The sequence below is a fragment of the Sinocyclocheilus anshuiensis genome, unplaced genomic scaffold, assembly GCF_001515605.1.
Source record: "Sinocyclocheilus anshuiensis isolate Anshui unplaced genomic scaffold, SAMN03320099.WGS_v1.1 scaffold412, whole genome shotgun sequence".
Taxonomy (NCBI): domain Eukaryota; kingdom Metazoa; phylum Chordata; class Actinopteri; order Cypriniformes; family Cyprinidae; genus Sinocyclocheilus; species Sinocyclocheilus anshuiensis.
The window spans coordinates 366695-391853 of record NW_015558661.1 but is presented as its reverse complement, the minus strand read 5'-3'; the positions used below and the strand labels follow the sequence as shown (position 1 = coordinate 391853).

The following is a 25159-nucleotide window of genomic DNA, read 5'->3' as shown; positions in this document are numbered from 1 at the left end:
CGTTTTCTCTTGTTTGGTGGGTGTGTCAAACATGTCAGCCCAATCAGCAGCAACATGTATATAAACCACGCGGTATTAAAGAGACAGCTCGCACAATGTAATTAACATCCAAATAAATTCACAAGAGCAAGTATATTGTTTGCACATGTTTATTTACAGAAAGGCAAAATAACTGAAATAATTAGAGCACAGGTATAGATCTGGAACTTCTTTAAGTCTTTCTAAATATCATTTAGTAATTGCAATGTCTTCTGGTCCATATCCTTTCCTTAGGAAGGTGTGCTAGACAATGATTAATGTAACATACAAATACTATACATATTTATATATTTTGCTATTGTATTGTGGAGTGACACTTTCATAAACTTTTCTATACTCCTCTGATTATATAATAGTAAATATTACAATATCATAGCACAACAACAGTGATCAGCAATAATGATTAGCCTAATACTCACAATAAAAATAATAAAGTCATTGTGGAAAGCGGGGCGTGGTTTAAAGGCCTGTGCAGACGAAGAACGAGTGCTGGAGAGTTGATGGTTAAGGGAAACACCTCTCGTTAATTAAATCTAACAGGTGTTCTCATTTTGCAGTGAGTCAAGAGACAGGATAAAAAGCAGGGCTTGGAGAGAGTGAAAGAGATTGCCTGGGGAGCGTGCTATGCTGTCGCGTGCCTTGCCCAAAAGAAACAACTGTTGGTTGGAGACCAATTTTTTTTGTTTGAGTGAATGCTGAAAAGCCCTCGTGCTTCCCTTTTTTTGTTTGTTTTAAAGAAGTGTCAATAAAAGGGCAAACTCTGTAGCACAGCTGCTCTCAGACCCTGCCTCCCTCATTTCCACACCGGGAAGACAAGAGTTTGTCACAGTCATATAGATCATAACACCGTCTCGGAGGTAAGAAGTGTATCTTTCACATGAAATGTTTGTCTTATCCTGAAATGCGAGGCAAATTTTGGATCACAATTCGGAACCACAGTTTCCACAAATCCCTTCACACGATTAGGATGTTCTTTTATTCTGGACTGCAATGGCAGTGACCGTAACATCGAGCGTATTTTGCAGTATTAAACACGTATTTATACCGATTTCATCAGGCTCTGAAAATTCTTCAAAAAGAACACAAACACTTTCTCAGCTGCCATGGTTGCAACTCTTGCGTCATCAGAACAGTGTGTTCCACGCACCACTGTTTCCGTTAAAAAAAATAAATAAAAATTGTCAGGGCTGAATGCAGTCCTGTAGAGTTGTCAGTAATTTGTTGTTGTTGTTGTTGTTCTTATTATTATTGTTCTTATTATTATTGTTATTGTTATTATTATTATTGTTATTATTATTATTATTGTTATTATTGTTATTATTATTATTGTTATTGTTGTTATTATTATTATTATTGTTATTATTATTTTTATTGTTATTATTCTTATTGTTGTTATTATTATTGTCGTTGTTGTTATTATTATTATTATTGTTATTATTATTATTGTTATTGTTATTGTTATTATTGTTATTGTTGTTATTATTATTATTATTGTTATTGTTGTTATTATTATTGTTATTATTATTATTATTATTATTATTGTTATTATTGTTATTATTATTATTATTATTATTATTATTGTTATTGTTATTATTGTTATTGTTATTATTGTTATTGTTATTGTTACTGTTACTGTTATTGTTATTATTGTTATTGTTATTGTTATTATGATTGTTGTTATTATTATTGTTGTTGTTATTATTATTGTTATTGTTATTATTATTATTGTTATTATTATTATTGTTGTTATTATTATTGTTGTTGTTGTTACTATTATTGTTGTTGTTATTATTGTTGTTGTTATTATTATTGTTGTTATTATTATTATTGTTGTTGTTGTTATTGTTGTTGTTGTTGTTATTGTTATTGTTGTTATTGTTATTGTTGTTGTTGTTGTTATTGATGTTGTTGTTATTATTGATGTTATTGTTATTATTGATGTTATTGTTATTGTTACTGTTATTGTTATTGTTGTTGTTATATATAATTTTTATCATTCTTATTAGTGCTGTCAAATGATTAATTGCGATTAATCACCCAAAATAAAAGTTTGTTTACATGTGTGTTCTGTGTATATATAAAGACACACACATACAGCATATATTTTGAAAATATTTACATGTGTATTTACATATAGATTGTCGTATATGTATATATGTATATGTATATGTGTATATGTGTAACATATTTTTCTTAAATATATACATGCGTGTGTGTATTTATATTTATATATATATATATCAGTACACACATTATGTAAACAACTTTTACTTTGGATGCGATTAATTGAGATCAATCGTTTGACAGCTATTATTATTATTATTATTTTTTTTTTTTTGTATTTATTTTTTTATTTTTTTTATTATTATTATGGTCTTTCTGATTAATTGACTAAGCCGTATACTAGTGTCCCATGATGGGGACCAGATAGGCCTATAATCTATAAGTTCTGGTTTAATTCGGACCGTGTTGTGGGACCTGAAGTAATTTTGCATGGTTAAATAATTTAAGGTGACCATGACTGCTAGATTTTCTAGTTGCAAACGTTAGTTTAACATGTCCATAGTTGAAGCGATGAACTACACCTGTATTTACTCTGCTTGTGTGAACTTGCACCAAAAACCTTGAGACATCATTTGTTTGCAGATGCCACTTGGATTGATAGTTTATCTACTGCAGTGAGATCACACAAAGAGCATGTCTGTGTAATCTCAGACATGGCCTCAGGCTCTGTGAAACTTGACATCAAACGGCTGTCATGAGAAAATCAGCTGTGCTCAAATGAAGTGAAGACCCAGGGTCAGAGGTTAATGTAATTCAGTTTGTCAAAATAAGTATGTTTGTATGCGAGTGTTAAAGCAAACTGTATTGATTCGTGTTGCTCCAAGAAATATTGATTTGTGATATGTTTTGAAGTAGGCTTTTTTAGAAAGTTTATTGTGTATTAGATAAAACTATTTATTTTTCTTTATTCCGATGGCGAAATGGAAGTCTTTTCACAATTGCTGTAGTATGTCTGAAAACGATAACTTAATGTAATATAGTAACTAATCAGAATATTTCTTATTCCAGCATTCAGTTTTTTTTTATGCATTCAAAAATTTGTTCTAACATCTACTGAGGTAAATACAGAATCCATTTTTATTTATTTATTTATTTATGGCTGTTACTACTAACAACAGCTGTACTGTTCAAGGCTCCCGACATGCAAAGCAGTCTCACAAAAAGTCCATAGTTCCGTTCTTTGGATAGATGATTTGTGTAATGTGTGTAATGTGTGTTTTGAATATGACACCTTGCATGTGTTAATGCGTGCTTAACAAAGAGCCAATGGATAGTCAGTGTGTATTTCTCAGATGGTTATGGAGAACCTTAGATGACCATGAGAAGGTGATTTGGGAGATCCCACATTGTGCCTGTGATGCAATCTAAAACAGGTGTCCTACTGTAGTTTCACTTTGTTAATGTGGTATTATTGAGCTGAATCTGAATGGTTTGCTGTGACCACAAAGAGCAAAACCAGATATAAAATTAAACTGGTCTGTAGCACAGTCGATCTATGGTTTAAAAGAGTGTGCATCTAGGCAATGAAACCAGATGGTAGAGGAATTCAAGAGAAACTTAAGTGTGTTCTGATGAAGAGGAACAGAGTTGTGTCTGTGAAGCAAAAACTGACCAAACATTTCACAATTTTTTTTTTTTTTTTTACACAATCTAATTTTGCAAAAATACATGATAAAATCCCCTACATGTTCCCCCAGATTAACTTTTTAAAATGTGAATTTCAGTGAAATTTTGTAACCGAAGCAACATTTAATTTCATAGCATTTGAAATTATTTTCTGCATATTATCTTTTAATTTATCTAACAAAGTCTGTGATAATGAAAAATGCATGAATGTACATCAACAGAAATATTTTAGGTGAGAAGTAACGAGTTAATAAGTAGACAAACTATCGGATAAACGTAGTGTGCTAGGAAAGATAATTTATACACCGAAGAACTCCTGCACCCTCACCATCTGATTTCATATCATAAATTTCTCTGAACCAGTATCTCTAAAAACTGCCATAAAGTTAGACACAAGTCAATAATATGTGACAATTCAGGGATGAAACCAGAGAGAGCACTCACCATGGTGGTAGAGCCAAAGAAATCCTCTCCCAGATGTTCACATGGACTGCTAGCTCACAACCGGACTGATGAATGTGTTTCGGTTTGCTTCAGTTTATTTGTGACTAAGTGCCTGCCCACTCCTGGCTACTTCCCCTATCTGCTGGCAGACCGCTGCACAGTCATCACAGGAAGCCATATCTCTCTCCTCATCAAATCTATTTGCCTGTGCCATACTGCACAATTGCTCTTCCTATACTCTCATATGCTTCCCTGCTCAGCATGATGATTGAATACAGTGAGAAAACGTATAAAACGTCAAAGCATTTTGACTTTTTTTCTTATCTGAACACTCATTGTTGACTGTAGTAATAATAGGAGGAAAAAAAGATATAGAGAGAGATATAGAGATAGATATAGAGATATAGAATGTTTCAAAAACTTCAGGTAAGCAAAAAATTTTCAAAGAAATTAATACTTATGTAGCAAGAATGCATTAAACGAATCAAAAGTGACAAATGCATTGATAATGTTACAAAATATATTTTTTTTTCTATTTCAAATAAATTCTGTTCTTTCCATTCATCAAATAATCCTGAAAACAATGTATGCGGTTTTAAATATTACGCAGCACAACTGTTTTTGAATTTCTTTAGCACCAAATCAACATACTAGAATGAAAATTAGAGATAATTGTAAAAGCATAATTGCTGCTTAAAAAATAATCTTTTCCATCATGGGGGAAAAAGTTGTCAAATTAGTGTTGTCAAACGATTAATCGTGATTAATCACATCCAAAATAAAAGTTTTTGTTTACATAATATGTGTGCGTACTGTGTTTATGTATAGGTGTATATTATGTACCGGTATTAAGAAAAATGTTTCATATATGTATGTGTAAGTAAATATTTTTAAAATATATACTGTGTATTTATATATACACATAATAAATATACACAGCACACTCACATATATATAAACAAACTTATTTTAGATGTGATTATTTGCGATTAATCGTTGTCCAGCACTACAAAAAATCTTACCAATTACCAACAGTAGTGTAACTCAATACTCATAAAGACACTCAGACATTTTCTACAGCTTAGAAATCTAGCCTTTAATGTCAACAGCTTTTAAAAACAGGAATTGCACGCAATGTCTTTTAGCTATAATTAAGCATCGTAGCATGTGCAACCAAGTGCAGGGAAGTGAAATTTTACAGGACACGGAAAACAACAGGTAAGATAGCTGTCCTAGAGGTAAAGTTTTGCATCACATGATATGGGGTTGACAAATGCATGCCATGTACACAATATGCATGTCTAATGTCTTTGTTGTGATGACTTTTAGTCCTCAGATCTGTGGTACAAGTAGCTGTCCTCCGTCTCTTCTGTGTAACCATGGTAAGTTCCAGTATTCTCATCTGGACAGTGAATTCCAAGAGTTTGTTGCAGTTTCTGTTCCTGTTGTCGCAATTCCATAGAGTCCACAAGGTCATAGATGCTTCCCAGGGACCACATTGGAGATGGGAACCAGGCCTTTACATCTCCATCCTTACCCACCACCAGCATGCTGAAGTAGTCATGGTTTATCTTCAGCTGATTTCTGAGACTCTCCACCACATCCTGTGAAAGTGTCTCCTTCTCGGGTTGACTTTTCCCTGTAGGTTATGATAAATATTCCATAGCCATTCTATAATATTTGATGTTACTTGCAAGGAATGAGGAAGAAATGAGATTTAAAATCTCACCATTCAATGGAAAAAACTCCACTGTTCCTGAAGCTGTTGATCCAGTACCCACAATCTTCAACAAGGCAAAATGACGAATACCTGTCCATGTGGATTCAATTTTAAGTTAGGTTGCCATATGTATAATATATAATTTACTCTTTAAAAAAAAAAAAAAGGTTCCAAAAAGGGGTTTTCTCAGTGATGGTTCAATAGAAGAACCATTTTGAGTTCCCAAAAGAACATTTTAATAATCTAAAGAACCCTTTTCCACTATAAAATAACCTTCTTTTTTTTTTGCTATGGAAATTTAAAGTTTCTTCATGAAACCACTGATTCCCATTGAAAGACCCTTTATTTCTTAAGCGTGTATCACTCTTAATTTGATAATTTTTGAAGACATCCACAAAAGCTCAGAGAACATGAAGCATACAGTACCCAGTGGACACTCCTGTCCATTAAGCGCCTGAAGCTGCTGATGGAATGAGTAGTCATCTACAGTAGGTGCTGAGATGATTAGAAGTCTTCGTTTGGACATAAACCTGAGAATTCATATATGATAATCAGAACAATTGGAATGATTATTAATCATAGCTTAAAGCATTGGGAAACTCAAGGTGTTTACCTCAGAAGCGAGTTCTCCTCTTGATTGTTCATTTCTGCTTTAGAGCAGGGTGATGGAAGTTTTCTCTCCTCTTCCTTCTCAGACCGACGTGATGGAAAGTTGTCAATGTAATCCAGTAAATCGGAAGGAGCTGTTGGCTTGTTGAAAACCCTGTTAAGCTAAAACCACATGAAGTATGCCTTTGATTCGGTAGTCTTTCAAAGTCACTGTGAATTAGGAGAAAAAAAGTGTTCTTACATTAGGCCTCAGGTCATAGTCAGTCAACACCATTGAGAAGTTTTTGGAGTCCAGCCCATATTCTCTGCGGATCTCGCTGATTAACTCAGGGTTTCTGAACTTTTCTGGCAGGGATGCTTGTGGAGACTCTAAATCTGTTTCGAAAGAAGCAACAGGCGTTTTTACATTCAATTGTGCGACACCGTAAGCCCAACACTAATGCATAAGCTAGAACGATCTGAATGTACTTCATTTAAATGTTATTAACTACACAGCAAAACAAATATGACTCGATCACAAACAAATGGCTCTCGAGAGCCGGATCTTTTAAGGGAAACAAAAACATACATGCATACGACAAGACAGGTTCAAATCATGAACAAATTATTCTCTAAAGAGCTGGTTCTTTTTAGTGAATGAAAAACATGCAGCAAAACCAGTGTAGTTTGATTAACAAATGATTCTTTTGAGCTGGTTCTTTTAAGTGAATCCATAACATGCAACGTGACAAAAGTGGTTCAATTCATGAACAAATGGCTCTTTTGAGTGAACGCCGCATCAACACAGCCCTAATAAGCTTCATAAATACGTTCACAAGTGGTTTATTTTATGTACAATGTGCAAAAAGGTGTTTATACATTACCTTGTTGGTAGTGTTGAATGTGTAGTGTAGGATTACGTTCTGAACCCATGATGTACAGCACTGAGACCTTTCTTTGGGAAAACTCGCAGCTACGTAGCTCATTATCATCTCTCTGTTTGATATACTGACTTGAGACATCACTTGGGGATGAAATCACCTATGCCAAACAAAACAACAAAAAACATAATCAGATAGACTCTTACCAGGAGATCTACAAATATGGATCTTCTTAACAATCAATAACTTACAAGAAGTCTTCTTCTCCCTTTGAGGTTTTGCATGAATTCTTTAAGAGCTGCCTTTTCCTTATCATCTGCTTCTCGTTGTGACTTCCTCCTCCCTCCTTTCCCCTTTTTCTTCTTGCCATCCTTTCCTTTGCCTTTCTTTTTGGAGCTTGAATGGTCAACGGTTTGCTCTCCTTTGAACCCCTCGTTGAGGGTGTCAAAATGTAATTTTGCACCAACATGTGTTTTATCTGCTTCCGAAGCTTTTTTCACTTCTGTTTCTGACTCTGGGTGTCTGTCACTATCTGGAGTTTTCTTCTGGTCATCGTGCTTCAGCCTCTCATTTCCACTAGATCCAGATTTTGAACCTCCTTTAGCTGATGGTTTGCTGTTGCCTGTGCTGCCTGTCGTTTTACGGATGACGAATCGTGAACGCCCACTCAAAATATCTTGTACTTTGTTTCTCAAAGTTGCCTTTTTGTCAAGACGTGTCTTCTGTGTCAGGAAGATGGACGTGGTATTCGCATGCTTCTGTGGACTGAAGGTCCTACGCTTGCCAGAACCCTGTTTCTTCACCACTAACCTCTTCTTTGTGATCTTGCATTTCACTGGTAACCCCTTTCTTGCGACCTTCTCCAACTTTCGCACAGGCAGCTGGTCGATGACCTCAAGAATGGCCTCAACGCGAACCGGGTAAGGAAATCTCTCACTAACCCTCATGTTCTTCTTCAGAATCAGCATGGAGAAGGTATGGTCCTCCAGCTCAAGGTAATGGAGAAGTTTGCTTACCATTTCAGAGTCCATAACCTCCACAGTGGCTTCTCCTTGCAAGGTATTACGTTGGATTTTGCCTTCCATCATGGCGTTCTGAATAATAGTGACGATGAGCGTGTCTCTCTCTGCCAAGCGACAGTTCAGTCCTTCAGACTCCTGAATCTGCTTCTCCATCATACGCAGATAGTTGTCACTGTGCAATGGTGCGGTGATCACCCACAGGCGGTGTTTCCCGGCAAAATCAGCCAAGAAGTCAGACTCCGATGGACTCTCGGGAGCTCCATCTGACCCAACGTCCTCCTTGGGAGTTGCAGGGCCACTTTGATTCTTCACTTGGTGTTTTTTCTTGCCTCCTTTTGCAGAAAGCACCGGGCTGTTGATCCAGTGTGCCAACAGAAGCAAGAAGATCCACAGACGAGACATAGCGAGACTTCACACTCTCCACTAACCTACAGAGTAAGGAGGCAGAGAGAGAAATAGCAGCTTCTGGTTCACATTAGAGTTCGACCTTGTTACAGGAAACTCTTGGAATAACTGCGCTTCAAAGCAATGGTGAGCTGTGTGGCATGCGGAGCAGCTTCTTGCGCCTCATAACTTTGTGTCTGCATGGAGGATGAGCTGTTGTAGGAGAAGAATGAAAGGGCAGGATGAAACCCAACCCCTTTACAACTTCACTGTGACTTGATCTTAGTTGTCAACATTTCATTTACTTTGGCTATTGCTTTAGTGGACAATATTATTGCAGAGTGTATCTTGACGGTTTTAGTATGTTTTCGATATGGCAGTTTGAATAAGAGTAAGAGACCATTTTAATAATAATCCACAAAGGCAAACCAATCTTCATTGTCCCGGTTCACTCTCGATGCATCTGCAAAACAGACATCAAAACTATGATGATTAGGACCAGAACTCCAAAAATCTTACTGTATTTCTTTTTGTGAGACCAACTTACATGCAAATCTATACTTGTTTTGGTATCAAACTAAATAAAGTTTAGGCTATGTGACACTGTAAATTTGGTTTCTTATTAGTACACTGAAATTAGAAAGACATTTGCGTAGAGAAATGCATGTCCAACACACGTGATGTTAACAGCTAGGAAGTGAAAGAAAAGGTTGAAAGAGTTAAGCTTACATTTTTAAACTGAAGATAGCAAAGTTATTATTGCTCAGACTGACTGAAAAATAAGATATTATGTGTGATCCAAATATGAAATAAAATGTTAAACATATCCCTTTAAAACAACCTTTTTACATAAACGATCTTAATCTACATACAAAAGCCTTCTTTTAATTAATGCATTGGATTTTTATTTGTCCTATAGTGCAAAGCTTAAACTTTTTTTCCAGGTGTGAGAAGAATTGTGAGAAGTGGCTGTAGCAATCTGGGTTGAAGTTAATGGTTAACAGTCATGGTACACAGACATTCCACAAATGGATTTAGTTGAACAGAAACATATGAGAAACACAGGGGAAACTTCAAACAGCACCAGCCAGTACTGACAGAACATATGGATACAGTCTATTCAATTCAAAAGGTTTAATTAAATGTTTTTTTTAATTTACATGTACTTTATAGGATTTTTTAAAAACATATATCAGAGTTAGGCTACTTGTTGAATTGTTTTCATTTTTTATGACCAAGTGTTTATTATTTGTATTGTTAGGCTGTTAACTACCTTGAGTTTCACCCATTTTCTAGAGGTTAAGAAAGCAAGAATTTATCAGGCTAAAAACTTTATCAGGCCAAAAATTGTGTGGTTTGGACTTTGGAGCCCTTTATAGCCTGTTGCTTGTGAACAGACTGCGTGTAGAATTGTAATTGCACGGTGTACATTGCAGCAGAAAATCAAGAGCCTAGTCATCTGAAGCTCCTTTCTCAAAATTTCTCAGTTTTATTTTTCTCTTCTTCCTTTTTTTTTTTTTTGAGTTCAGTGTTGAAGTATTGTCCTTGTCTACTACCGCCCTCCGCTGGACATGTGAATCTCAGTAAGTCCAAAAAGTTGCCATCACATCAGAGATTTCGGTTAAATATTAATAACCGAATTATAAATAAAATAGTAATAAAATAAATAAAGGAAATATGTATTTATAGAAGTATTTTATTTTTAATAAAGTAGTTTACATTTAACTTATCGGTGGCTTGCTTTATTTATTTACTTACCCCAAAATATACCATCGTTTATTCTGATTGACAGTTGCGACTTCTTTCTTAATTGTTAAATATTTAATCGCAGATATTTATAGTTTCGGTCAAAATACCATACTGCAGTATTTGTTACAAAAAACAAACAAAAAAACTTGGTCAGCATTGAAAATTAAATTAAATTAAATGTAAATATAGACTACATTAAAATTGGAAATTAAAAAGCTAGTCAAAAATGTTTGAAACAGAAAACATTTTAATTTATTCACGGTCAAATAATAACTGTATTTACCAACAAAATACCATAGTTATCTTGATACAATTTTGCAACTCCCATTACATCAAAGTTTATCCCAGTTTTGTATCTCCCCTGAATCAAAAGCAACACAATCCCAACACAATCTGATGTCTGACACACAAACTTTGTTTTTCGTTAAAATTCTGTTCGAAATCGCGTTTTATGCCTAGATTGTGTCTATTCAAAAGATAAACTAGTGTCTGTAAAGGCCCGTTCACACCAAGCACGATAACTATAAAAGATAACGATAAATATATAGTTCTAAAAATCGTTCTCAATATTAAAGAATAGCATAGTTCACACCACAACTATAACGATACAGAGGAACGATATCGTTGTGATCACTTTCAAAACGATTTTTTTCCAGCTGATAAACGATAAAACACTGACAGCCAATCAGAATCCATCCTGCTGTAACGAGCTCGAGAATTTAAAGCGGCAGACGCATGTGCGCTTAGAATAAACAGACGATATCGTTCACCGGTGTGGACGCTAATATCGTTATCTTTATAGTTATGGTTCTTGGTGTGAACGGGGCTTTAGATCTCGATAACAAACGCCCACAGGCACAGCACATGACTGAAGCCCCGTTCACACCGCCAGCGACACACAGCGACAGAGCGACATAATCCCATTCATTTTCAATGGAGAGCTGGCGACTCCCGGCGACACGAGCGACAGTGACCGTTGGCGACGGAATGTGGGCGTGTCAAGCGATGAGAGTCAAGCGATAAAAGTTCAGAATTCTTCAACTTTATGCAAATAAGCAGCGAATTTCGCGAGCGACAACCAATAGGAGTGAAGAATCTGTCAGTGGCGCTCACACGTCATCGTCTCAAGTGCAGGCAAGACAGGACAGATTTCCTGAGCGATTTCACTGTTTTATATTATTTTATTGTAACCACATACATGGATATAAAGTATGACGCGTAGAAAAGAAACCGTTGGCTGTCTAAGTGAGTTTGATTCATACATTGATGGTTCGAGTTGTTAATTACATGCTGCAGTGAGCAGTTTAGCACCGGTGAATGATTTAATGCACGAGCACTGCTGTAGTTTATATAACAACACTCTCCAACAGCAGAATGCTACTTTTATTTCTTTTAAGTCTAATTCCTAGTCATAATAGAATGATATCTTAGTTTTACCGGCAATATACAGTTTGTGATTGCATTTTATATGTCCAGATATGTCCAGACGTGCAGTCTACCAATAACATTAGAGCGACAGCAGTAGGAACGCCCACAAGCGTCTTTTCACAGCACAGAGTCTAGCGACATACAGCGAAAAAGTCGCTGGCAGTGTGAACGGGGCTTCATTCACATGCGTTGATTGACGGTGGAATGAAAGCGCAGATCGAGGTGAGCGCGAGTGCTTCCGGGTGGCGGCTGTAAGCTGTGCGTCCCCGCTTTCAAAGGTCGCTCATTGATGCTCTGTCTCGACTCGGTGAGAATTTCAATTTCATTATCGATCTCCTCCACCTTGTCATTTGATCGCAAGAAATGCATTTGGGCACGTATTGCTTTGATCTCTAAATGCAAACGACAGCCTGCAGTTATTGTTTCTGCTTAGCTAACAAGCTAACGTTAGAATGAAGGGGAAATGAGCGCTTGTGCCCGCCTTCTGTCGGCTCACCGACCCCGAAGCCGCATTGCCCTTCCGAAAAGAAGCCATGCAAACGCATGATTTTAATGAATAGGACTGCTGTGCATGGGCCGCATTCTATGAATTAAAATGTGTTTCTAAAACGCAGAAATTCTGCGTGGCTTGTGCCATTGAGCTGTTTGAATTAATGACTTTTGCATTGCCCAGTAACAAACTCTAGGCACAAGGAAAAACACCGTTATTTCTGATGCCAATCCCCCCTCATCGTATATGTTAAATATAATATAATTGTCCGAACCTTGTAGTTAATAAAGTTAAAGCACGGTGCCCCACATCTAACCTATGTGATTCCTCTGGTCCGCTGACGTGGTTCTGGATCTAGATTTGGCACGATAATCCAATAGAGTCTGTCTGCACACATTTAATTAAATCGGTGATTTGATTGTTTCCCACGCCCTCATACATGCATAACTCCTGCACTGCTTTTATGTGTGGGATGGATCTAAAAAAATTACACAGACGTCTACTGGTGTATAAATGGAAACTGTGTATTTCTTGCACATTCCATGAATACACAATCTTTTGGGTGTCCCTTGCCTATTTGTAAGACCCATTTTGTTCTGAGACCTATTAGATAGGTTTGATAAAGTATTTGTCTAACATAAAATAAACCTATCAAATGTCTGTATCACTTCTACTTGAGAAGTCTTGACCACAATGTCAGTATTTACATTGTATTCATTTAGCAGACGCTTTTATCCAAAGCGACTTTACAAATATTAAAAGTATTTAACAGTAAAAGTCCTGCAATGTCATTATGATGTTTAAAAAATGTTAATAGAATAGTATTATTCAATATTACAAAACAACAAGATTCTTTGAAATGTATTTAAATTGATCAAAAGCTACAAAGACGTCTTTGTTTTTATGACGTTCCTTAATTATTATTTTTGTATATTCTGGAGACAACTCTTGCAGACAATGTTTATGGTGACAATAAAGGACCTGCAAGGCCTCCTGCTACTGTGTGACTTGCACTGTCCCACTCAGAAAAACCCTTATCACCTTCATATCCGATAGTTCTTACCTAAACAAATACACTTCTACACATTTCAGTGTTTGCCTTAGTGTGACCTTGACTGATTCACCATGTGGATTAATTGATCTGTTTTGTGTCAGTACAAATAGACTTGCAAAGAGCCATGAAGTTCTTTAGAGGCTGTAGATATAATGGAGAATAATAAAGAATAATGAAGAAACGCTATAAAAACAAAATATTCTTTTTATTAGCTACTTTAAAAAAAATAGTGTACAAAATAAATCCTGAAATGCCATTAAATGCTAGTTTGAGATCAATTGTTGTTTAGTTGATGCCATAAAATTATAATTTTTGTGTGTAATAAAATACTTTTTTTTTTTTTTTTAATAAAATTAATTTTGGATACAATTTTTTTTTATGATTAAAATGTTCTAAAATTCACATATCTAGAAACATTTCTTATTATCAGTGTAGGATCATAATAAGCTTCTTGATTTTTTTTGTAGAAACTGACGCATTTTTATTTACTGTAATTTTTGTTAAATCTAATGCATCTTTGCTGAATAAAAGTATTAATTTCTTTAAAAATGGTAAAAGTGTGAGGACCTCGTGACTCAATGCCCAATTAACAGTCACGCACTTGTGTGAACTGTGAGCATGTGTGTGTTACCTTGGAGGTGTGTTAACATCTGAGCTGCAGTGACTGGGGCAGAGTGGAGCATTATGGGATAGGTCAGCCGGCTTACTTTTCTTCTTCCCTCTTTCTATCTCTCTCCCTCACATGTAGGAGGAGGGTCGTTCCGACTGCACAGCTCCTCCTTGCGTCTCCAATGGCGAGTCTTCTGCGCGTGGTTGCCACCAGCTGTTCCAGCCCCCTGTTCTCCGGGCTGGTCTGTGCTAAGAGTGTCCGGACGGTGAAGACACCATGCGTGCGGTTCTTTAGGACCCATCAAGCCCTCTCTCGCCTCGCTAGTCCAGGTAACGGTCCTGGAATATTGAGTTGATATATAACACATTCTGTTTTAGTAATTGGGGTGACTTGAGGTGGTTGAGGACATTAAATCAAATTTTTTTCCCCTCAGTAAGTCCTTGAGTATGTTTTGCTGGTGCTTATCCATAAACATAATTTGTTTTACCTCAGCAGATTTAGTTTTAAAGTATAACAAAAGCGAATGAAACATTCCCAAACATCTTTCTACTCTTCTGTAGCAGTCCATGGGCAGTGACCCTCAAGGTCAGTGTGTCCCTCCCCTGCTTGTTCTGCCACTATTACCTGCATTGAAGGTCTCGGGATATGAATGAGTGCACTGTAAGTGACCTGTGTAGCGTACTGGCTGCTTGGATACAGCGTTTGTTGGAGACCTGCCATTAATGGCAGATGTTTTTTTGAGAGGGGGAAGAATGGTAATGACAGCTGAGGCAAGTTATTTCTGGCAGTGTGTCAGCTGAGGAACCAGGACTCATGCGGGAGAATGCCTGCTGGGAAAAGAAACACATGTCTGTGGTGACTGCCAGAATTCAGTGTGGTTATAAGATGTTTTTGGGCCTCATATATTCACTTTGTTTCCATTTAAGTCTGGAATTGGGGGAAAACACCTGAAATACTTAGTAATAATTTTATATTCATTTGTATTTATTTATTGACACAGTACTGTTCAAAAGTTTATGGTCAGTATGATATTTTTTTTAATTCTTTGAAAGAATTGACTTATGCTCACCAAGGCTACATTTGATCAAAAATGCAGTAAAAATATTTTAAATTGTAATATATTTTAAAATGTAATTTATTCTTGTGATGGCAAAGCTATGTGTTCTTCAATCTTCAGTGCTACATGATGCTTCAGAAATCATTCTAATATGTTACAGAAATGTCATTACCATCCGTTTTGATCAATTGAATGTGTCCTAAATAAAAGTATATATATTTTTTCAATTAAATAAAATCTTACTGAGCCCAGACTTTGAACAGTAGTGTGTAATTGTCTAAATTTCTTTATAAAGTATGTGTTGTTATTATAAAGCTGTATCATGATTGGCCAGGTTTGACATTGGCATTATGCTCTTGAATAGTCTCTTGTTTTCAATAACAACAACAACAACAACAAAAAAGTGAATTGCCCTTCCATATGCCAGAAAGCAAAACTGTTTTAAGTTGTCCTGTTAATTTTTTAATAAAATAGTTTTAAATACGCAATGTAAAACTTGAACCTGGTGACATAAAGTGGCCTCAAACATATTTAAACATATATGCAGCTATAAATTTAATTGCATTTGATAACAAAATATCAAAGTAATGCAGGTTTCCAAGAAAATGTAATTTTTGTAATGCTAAATGTCACCAGTTGATATCTAATTCAGTGACATTTATTCATTTTTTCATATTTACATATGGCTGAAGTGTCCAAATACTTTTGAGTTGTCTTTGCTCTTTGTTGGTTCAGTGTGTCTGCCTCCGGGCAGTGATTCACGTGAGCTTATGTTGTTGTTATCTATAGATCAGGCCTGTGGTGGAATTTTCCACAAGCGACCTCTTGCTAGCAACAGCAGAACATGACTTGGATGACTTCTTGATGCATATTCAGCCTGTCTAGACTACATGTTGTTTGCACATCTTTTACAGACCAAGACGCATAAAGTGAAGTTGTGCATTCAACTTGATTTACTTTATTACACGTCCTAAAACCCATCCATGCTCTGTTTTACAGCTTGAATTCTCAGTTATATTTTTGAAATTATGACTGCAGAATTGGAGCTGTTGCAAAGTCACAAAGACTTGTCTTACTGTAAAAATGCACGCAACTGTAAAACCACAAGTCTTACAGTGTGTTCACACCAAACGCGAATTGAATTATTCGCGCGAGTAGATTACATACAAAGTCAATGCAAAGACGCGAATAGAGGCGAATTCGCGCCAGGCGACGCGAATGACGCGAAATGCGCGACGCGTTTGCCGCGAACGCGAGATATTCGCCTCAATCGCGTCTTTCGCGCAAGTTCAAAAATTTCAACTTGAGCGGAAAATTCGCCTGACGCGTTCTCGCGCAAGCCAATCAGCGAAGAGCTTATAGGCACGTCTGGTTGAATCAGACAATAGAAGAGAGCATTATTGCAGCCGTCTGTTATTATATAGGTCTGGAGCATAGAAAACAGTTAAAATCAGTTGTAGTAGTTGTATTTTATTAGCATGGCTACAGAGATGCTGCTATCAATAATAAAAATAATAGTAATATCAGTGTATATATACAGTAGTAAAATGTAACACACACATTAATACAGGATCCTAACGTTATTCATCCTCCTCTGGATGGTGCTGTGAACCCAGACACGTCGGCGTTTGGCTTTCCATTGTATTTGGGACTTTTTGACAACAGGTACAAAACAGCGATTGTAGTCATCTCCACCATGGTTGATCGCTCTGTTTTTATTCGCGCGAGTGACACGAAAAACATGCCGCGAGTAATCTAGAGCGAGTGGCGCGATGCGCATATTCGCTTCGCGTCTGGTGTGAACGCACCATTACAGAGACCTCATGGACCTACAGTCCATTACAAAGGTCTCGAAAGTTTTACACATTTCTCTTAAACCACCCATTGGTCTTTATGAACTGCTTCACCATTTGTTAGTCTGACTCTTATCTTTATTGTACTGCTTTTCTCTTTGACCTATCCTTGAGTTCAAAATGGAGAGTCTGCACGGTTAGAAATGGTCTAAAAAGATACTGGCTATGAGAGCAGCCTGAGATCAGCTTTTCACACTTCACTTTGTTTCTGTGGTATTAGTTTCTCTAAACCGAAAATATGCCTGAGGATTGAGTCAAATTTCTTTAAAAAGGTGAACATTTTAAAGATATAAAGAATCACAACATGAGTTGCTGCTAGTGTTGTAATTTTAAAATAGGAATATCCAATTTTCAGAATATTTTTTAGTACTATTTTTTTTAATCTAAAGAATTTGTACATTTTATGGCATATAAAATTACATTTAAAATGAAAACGAATCTAATGTGTTCTTACATAACACTAATACAATGTAAATATTTTTAATATATAATACAAAATAAAATGCATCTATTTTATTTTGTTTAAATATGTATAGTATATAATGTATGAATGTGTAAAAAAAATACCACATGTAAAGATAGTGTTAAATATTTTAGATTTAAATCTACTAAATTACTAAAACCTAATGTATCTATTTTTTTAAAGTACAATATCAAAAAAAATCTTTGCTTTGTATGATAATTGTATGATAATTTCACTGAGAAAGAAGATGATCCAAAGACAGAATGACGAAAAGGAACAACACAATCACTAGTAAATGATGATCTAGTAGATCTTACAGAGGCTGTAGAGTGAAAATGCACAAAATCACGAAGTATGGAAGGGGCCAAACCATTTAAAATTGTATAAAATTTTTTAAAATACAAAATTTTATATACCATACTAAGGTTGTGACGGCGAGGAAATTTTCACACCGGTTAATCGACGTGTGACAACACCGGTAATACCGGTATCACCGCGGGGGCGTTCCCTCTTTTCCTCGCTTTCCTTCGCTTTTAAATAGCTTGTAAAAGCGGTGTGCACATTTTACTTTCACTTTCAAATAGCGGCCATTCGGAGTAAAGCAATTGTTCGTTTTTAGTTCATTTGAATTTTCCCTCTTTTCCTCGCTTTCCTTGACTTTTAAATAGCTTAAAAGCGCCGTGCGCATTTTACTTTCACTTTTGAATTAGCGGCAGTTCGGCGTCAATTGCTTGAATGCAACAACAAAATACAACGTCAAACTCACTTTAGCGTATATATAAAACATAGAACTTTTATTAACAAAACAAATAAAAATACACCACGCTATAGGGCAGGCTATGCCTAATATAAAATAACAAATAACTTACATAAAGTTTAATAGGTATACAAAACTGGAAATAAGTAAACATGTATAATATATAACCAAATAAATAAGAAACGTAGAATGTTTATTAGCAAAACGAATGTCAAATAAAATAAATAAATGACACAAAGTTTAAATAAAGTAAAAATCAGCAAACAATGTGGAACCAATTAAATAAAAAACAAATATTTAAAAAAAAACTTCCAAAATCACTTTAGATAAACGGCAAAAGTCAACAGGCTTTTCAAAATCCAAAATATTGCCAAACAGGCGCTTTTGCATTTTGTTTAGAAACCAAAAATCTAAACGACGGTGGGGGTCAGTGACGCGGTGGGCAAATGACGTAACCGGTGTTGCGGCTTAACACCGGTATCACCGCCAGCACTGTCTATCGCGGCAAGCCTATACCATACACAAATTTGAGAAAAGTCTGAAATTATCAAAGCTCAAAAAATTGTATTTCTCCAAAAACCTACAGTGGTGATAGTTAGGCTTTTTGTTTTTAAAGTCTGCTTATAAAGAGATTTTAAAGGTTTAATAACAGTTTCTCTTGCTTGACCCAGCATGTCAGACAGTATGACAGATGAGAAAAGATTGTAACATGCATAAAATTCTTAGCTACAGCAGTGGGTAGACATTGTCTAATTTGTCTGAAATTGATCGTTATATTTTATAGTCCTCACCATTTTCTTTACTTGTTTTTTAAAACTAAGGTTCAGGTCCCAGAAAATATCGAGATATAATTTTTTGTCAATATCGCACACCCCTAGTCCAGTGTTAAACCAAGATAATTAAACTCAGTAACAATTTCTATATTTTCACCATGTATAAAAATATCTGCATTGGAAGAACACACATTTGTTTTAGAAAAAAACATCCCTTTTGTTTTACCAGTGTTCAAGGTGAGACGATTGCTCTAACCACTGTGTAATCCTTTCCATAGCAACATTTAGTTTTTCAGCTGCTAACTGCTGTTCTCGCATGTGTGAAAATAACAGTATCGTCGGCATACATTTGCACTTGTATCCCTTCACACTGCTTTGAGAGATCATTAATGTACAGACTAAATAATAAAGGGCCTAATATTGATCCTTGGGGTACGCCCGTTGTACAGTTTAAGTTATTGGAAAGAACCCCTTTGATTTTTACACATCGCTGTCTATTTGATAAATATGAGTAAATCCATGCTAAAGCCCCAGATGAAAATTGAAACTTAGATAATTTAGAAAGAAGAACATTGTGATTAACTGTGTCGAAGGCTTTACGCAAATCTAAAAATATAGCACCAACTGTTCCACCTTTATCAAGCCTAGATTTTATTTGCTCTGTTAAATGTAAAGTAGGCCTAGCTGTTTCAGTAGAATGATTTACTCTGAAAATTGCGTGCAGTGTAAACCAACCTTAGCTGTATTAAGATAAGATGTCAGTTGTTCAAGAACTACCTTTTCCGCAACCTTTGAGACTACTGGCAGTATGGTGATAGGTCTATAGTTGCTAACCTCGAAATGATCCCAGAATTTAAAAATAGGAGAAACAATGGCTTGCTTCCATGCAGTAGGAAAAACACTGTATTCAAATGATAAATTAATTAAATGAGAAATAACAGGAGCTAAAGTATCTTTATGAGTTTTGAGAAACTTCGTGTCAAATTGATGGACATCCCTACATTTAGTATTTCTTAATGAGCTGATAACTTTGTTAACCTGTGTATCCATATAAATAAAATAGCATTTATTTATAATGATTTTATATTAAAATTAAATGTGAATAGTTATGCTTTTTAAATTTTTTTAAATTAATTGTCTACCAATTCTAACATTTTTCATAATACCTTGAAAGCTAATTATTCCCTACTAGTTATCATTCCCATTAATTTCAATGACAGTTGCCCTGCTGGTGCAGGACCCACCTTTTGAACTTTTACATTTGACACGAACACTTAAAGGTGACATATCATGAAAATCTGACTTTTCCAGGTTTTAAGTGCTATAATCAGGTCCCTGGTGCATCTACCAACCAAGGAAACGTGAAAAAGATTAACCCAATCACTTTATTTAGGTAAGCCTTTTTCTGCAAGCGTCTGAGAAAATTAGCGCGTCTGATTTCGCTCCCTTGGTGACGTGGCAAAGGGATCTCATTATAATATTACCGCCCCTTAATCTGTAAACTTCCACTCAAGGCACCGTCATTGTGTTTTCACAAGCGACAACGGTGTACCAGCTCTAATGCCATGGCGAAAGTTTGAGCAAAACATGCTAACTGTTCTGTCTTTGGCTGCACAGACGAGCACAGAACACTATTTAGAGTCCCAGCCTCAGAGGAGACAAGAGAGCAGTGGATTTATTGATTTATTTAGGCTACTGAATATTGCTGCTGCCACACAGATCTAAAATAAACAAGCGATTTATTTCCCAGCTGTTTACCTTCACAGACATAACCGACTGTTTTTGTAACTCGTGTGTTTTTAACGTAAACTTGTGTGTGAATGAGAACTTAGTTTAGTACTCGCATGCTGTGACAGCATCTTTCTGTCCATGTGCTTCGGATGTGTGCACTCAGAAAACCTTATATCTGAAGTTTGAACTCATATGGTTTAAAACGCATGATTTCAGCACGATAATCAGAACCAAAACAGATGTTGATTATATAATAAATGATCTGTGGAGTATTTTGAGCTGAAACTTCAGACACATTCTGGGGACACCAGAGACTTATATTACATATTGTGATCATAATATGTCACCTTTAATAATATGTTCCTCTCCAGACTCTGCTTAATTCTGTAATTCTCTGTTACTTCCTTCAGGCATTCCATACAAACAGCTGACTGTCGGCGTTCCCAAGGAAATCTTTCAGAATGAGCGTCGAGTGGCCATCTCTCCAGCCGGAGTGGAAGCTCTCATCAAGCAGGGCTTTAATGTGGTGGTGGAGTCTGGTGCAGGGGAATCTGCCAAGTTCTCAGATGACATGTATACAAAAGCAGGAGCCGCCATCAAGGACGCCAATGATGTCTTTGCATCTGATGTTCTGCTTAAGGTACTGTTAGATTAATTTATGTTACCTTCACTCAATGTGTCATCATCAACGCTCATTCTCTCCGGCCGTTCACCACAGGTGCGTGCCCCCATGTTGAACTCCGCTCTGGGAGTTCATGAGGCCGACCTCATGAGTGAAGGAGCCACCCTCGTCAGTTTCATCTATCCCGCTCAGAACCCTGAGCTGATGGACTGCTTGTCCCAGCGCAAAGCCACCGTCCTGGCCATGGACCAGGTGCCCCGTGTTACTATTGCTCAGGGTTATGACGCCCTCAGTTCCATGGCCAACATTGCTGGGTAAGGCAATCTAAAGCAAAAAAAAAAAAACTTTTTTTTTTTTAATTATATTGTATTATATAATGAAGACACTACTACTACTACTACTACTACTACTACTACTACTACTACTACTACTACTACTACTACTACTACTACTACTACTACTACTACTACTACTACTACTACTACTACTACTACTACTACTACTACTACTACTACTACTACTACTACTACTACTACTACTACTACTACTACTACTACTACTACTACTACTACTACTACTACTACTACTACTACTACTACTACTACTACTACTACTACTACTACTACTACTACTACTAATAATAATAATAATATTAATAAATAAAAAACTAATAAAGATTTTTGGCCAATTTTGATTCCATAACATGACTTCTTTCAGACTAGTTTAATTAAAACATCCAAAATACACATTTCATTACACTTTATCTAGTTATGCATGTAAAATTAAATAATACATTGCTTTTAAAGGTTATTTATTTTATTTTGTTTTTATTTTATTTTTATTTATTGATCTTTTTTATTTTATGTTTGATTAATAAAACGTCTAAAATACACATTTCATTACACTTTATCTATTTACTCATGTAGAATTCAATAACAATACATTGCTTTAAAGGCTATTTATTTTCTTTTATTATTTTCTTTTTTATTAATTTATTTTTTTGTTTTTTTTTAATTTTATGTTTGATTATTAAAACATCCAAAATACAAACATTTCATTACACTTTCTTTTTACGCATGTAGAATTCAATAACAATACATTGCTTTAAAGGCAATTTTATTTTAGTTTTTCTCCTTTTCTTTTCATGTTTTCTTTTATTATTATTATTATTATTATTATTATTATTATATTATTTTTTTTTAATTAAAATAGATCCAATTCCCGTCTATAAACCTTTAGCACTAATACGTCGGGGAAAAAAATAATAATTTTGAACATGGCTTTTTACATTAAGATTTCTGTTCTGTATGTATGCAATGTTTAATTTGCAATATTTTTTTATTTAAATTAGATAATTCCTTATTTGCATATTTAAAGATATTTAAGATATTTTAAAACTTTTTTGTATTTATTTTTTTTTTCTAAATGTATTATTATTATTATTTTTAGTGGGAAATACTAGACAAATAGTCAGACTTCACAGGCCAGTCTGCTGTGACCTGTTTAACTAAATCTTGAATGTCATTAGTGTCAACAAATGTGAGATTTGTGGCCAGCGTAAAGTGTCTTGATTCCTGCCTCATCAGCAGCTGTGACTGATGTGCCTCTGTTTTTCTTGGCAGTTATAAAGCCGTGGTCCTGGCAGCCAACAACTTTGGCCGCTTCTTTACTGGTCAGATCACAGCCGCGGGGAAGGTTCCTCCTGCTAAGGTATGCTTGGCATAACCACACACGTGTCCGGAGTGTTTTTTATTTGAGTTTGCTTGATTCATTGCCGTACACTTCTCACATTAGGTCTTGGATGAAGATATTAGCACTGTTCATACTTACCCAAATTAGATTTTTCTGTTTATTTCAGAGTTTGAATTTTAAAAAGGCTGTTGTTTTTTTTTTTTTTTTTGAAAGAAACTAATACTTTCATTCAGCAAGGATGCATTAATTTTCACAAAAATATTAAGTAACACAAATGTTTTCAATAATGATAATAGGAAATGTTTCATGTCAAAGGATCATGTGACACTGAAGACTAAGGCTTGGCTGCTGAAATCCAGCTTTACCATCACAGAAATAGATTTTTAACATTATAAAATATATTAAAATAGGTTAGTTGTAGTAATTGTTCAGAAAGTTTTTTTTTTTTTTTTAAGTATTTTTTTAATTATATGCAAAAACATTCAAAAAACCTTTTTGACCCCAAATTTTTTTATAGTGTACACTGCCGTTCAAAAGTTTGGCATCAGTAAGATTTTTAATGTTTTTAAGATTCTTATGCTAATAAAGGCTGTATTTATTTGATCAACAATACAGAAAAAACAGTAATATTGTGAAATATTATTGCAATTTCTAATATTGGTTTCTTAATATGGATACTTTAAAATGTAATTTATTTCTGTGATGCAGCGCTGAATTTTCAGCATCATTACTTCAGTCTTCAGTGTCACATGATCCTTCAGAAATCATTTTAATATTCTGATTTATTATTAGTGTTTATACGGAAACTGTTGTGCTGCTTAATATTTTTTTTGGAACCTGTGATACTTTTTTCTTTGATTCTTTGATGAATAAAAAGTTAAAAAGAACAGTATTTTTTTGCAAAATGGGAATCTTTTCTAACAATATAAGTGTTTACTATCACTTTTTATCCAATTAACACATCCTTGCTGAATAAAAGTATTAATTTCTTTAAAAAAGAAAAAATGTACTGACCCCAAACTTTTGAATAGTAGTGTATATTGTAACAAAAAAAATAAAATAAACACTGAATAAAAACTTTTATTTTTAACATTTATTTGTCAAAGAATCCTGAAAAAAGTATCACAGGTCCTAAAAAAAAGCAGCACAGCTGTTTCCAATAGTAATAATAAATCAGCATATTAGAATGATTTCTGAAGGATCATGTGACACTGAAGACTAAAGTAATGATGCTGAAAATTCAGCTTTGCTTCACAGGAATAAATTCTGTTTTAAAGAATATCAAAATAGAAAACTGTTATTTTAAATCGCAATAATATTTCACAAAATTCCAGTTTCTGTATTTTTGATCAAATAGATACAGCCTTGATGAGCATGAGCTTCTTTAAAAAAACAAATCTTACTAATCCCAATGGCAGTGTATATAAGTGTATATATGTAGGTGGTGTTATAAAAATCTCCACACTACTTTTTTTTTTTTTTTTTTTAAGTATCTCAAATCAAGTTTCCATTTTCTTTTCTGTCTCTAACCTACTGTAGGTTATTTGTCCAATTAACATATTTAGCAAGTGTTATCAAACTCCAGGACACCAGGAGAGACTGATTTACAGATGTTATTAGTCAATTTGTGGTGCTAGGGGGCGCCGTAACATCCTTAGAACCACATTGTAGAGGTCTACACGGGTCCAAAATTTCGTAAATGTGCTACATCGAACCGACCCGGACCCGTCTATTATTTTGAAAGTTGGACCGGGGCCTGTGCAGAACCGAGAAATGTCAAAAATGTACTACCCGGAACCGACGCGGACCGTCAATTATTTGAAAGATGGACCCGAACCCGGCCGGAAAGACACAGACCCGACTGGACCCGATCGGCACATATTCCACAGCAAATTGCTATTAAGTCGATAAACAAGTTGCGAAAATTAAACTTTTTGTCTTACCTAATGTAAGCCTTCTCCCTTGTACCTGACTGTGATGCACACAATCCTCCTTGCCAAGAAAGTTCCATCCGTGTTATTCCTCTCTTGTGAATTGAAATGCATAATCCACTCATTATTCCAGTTTCAAAAGTCCACTTGCTGTCACGGTGACGGATGACAAATGCGACTT

At 35.3% G+C, this 25159-nt stretch overlaps 3 protein-coding genes and 1 long non-coding RNA gene across 4 annotated transcripts in view; 2 read left to right on the top strand and 2 right to left on the bottom strand.

Annotated features, from left to right (window-relative positions):
* The window catches only part of fyb1b (FYN binding protein 1 b), a 23163-nt gene extending 18924 nt beyond the window's left edge, over window positions 1–4239 (bottom strand). The window contains exon 1 of the mRNA XM_016477367.1: window positions 4174–4239. Coding sequence (XP_016332853.1) covers window positions 4174–4176 — 3 coding nt within the window. The 5' untranslated portion in view covers window positions 4177–4239. The remainder of the gene's footprint in view (window positions 1–4173) is intronic.
* On the top strand, window positions 2422–5715 carry LOC107681170 (uncharacterized). Its single transcript, XR_001633225.1, has 3 exons — window positions 2422–2845; window positions 5503–5555; window positions 5636–5715. It is a non-coding gene; the product is annotated as an uncharacterized LOC107681170 (long non-coding RNA).
* On the bottom strand, window positions 5260–9310 carry LOC107681168 (coiled-coil domain-containing protein 80-like). Its single transcript, XM_016477371.1, has 7 exons — window positions 7614–9310; window positions 7366–7522; window positions 6744–6877; window positions 6507–6664; window positions 6320–6423; window positions 5903–5983; window positions 5260–5812 (listed from the first exon to the last, which is right to left on the bottom strand). The coding sequence occupies exons 1-7, from the start codon at window positions 8784–8786 to the stop codon at window positions 5499–5501; spliced, it is 2121 nt and encodes a 706-aa protein (XP_016332857.1). The 5' UTR covers window positions 8787–9310; the 3' UTR covers window positions 5260–5498.
* Window positions 9311–12155: 2845 nt separating this feature from the next.
* LOC107681058 (NAD(P) transhydrogenase, mitochondrial-like) overlaps window positions 12156–25159 on the top strand; it is a 54281-nt gene continuing 41277 nt past the window's right edge. The window contains exons 1-5 of the mRNA XM_016477209.1: window positions 12156–12252; window positions 14238–14428; window positions 21144–21373; window positions 21452–21669; window positions 22978–23065. Of these exons, the coding sequence (XP_016332695.1) occupies window positions 14281–14428; window positions 21144–21373; window positions 21452–21669; window positions 22978–23065 (684 nt within the window). The 5' untranslated portion in view covers window positions 12156–12252; window positions 14238–14280. The remainder of the gene's footprint in view (window positions 12253–14237; window positions 14429–21143; window positions 21374–21451; window positions 21670–22977; window positions 23066–25159) is intronic.

What these genes read in the sequence shown, in the direction of transcription:
- LOC107681168 (XM_016477371.1), bottom strand. Translation starts at nt 8,786, where the DNA reads ATGTCTCGTCTGTGGATCTTCTTGCTTCTGTTGGCACACTGGATCAAC. An exon ending in AAGGGAGAAGAAGACTTCTT is followed by an intron (nt 7,523 to 7,613) that starts GTAAGTTATTGA and finishes TGTTTGGCATAG; the next exon opens with GTGATTTCATCCCCAAGTGA. An exon ending in GGAGTTTTTTCCATTGAATG is followed by an intron (nt 5,813 to 5,902) that starts GTGAGATTTTAA and finishes CATAACCTACAG; the next exon opens with GGAAAAGTCAACCCGAGAAG.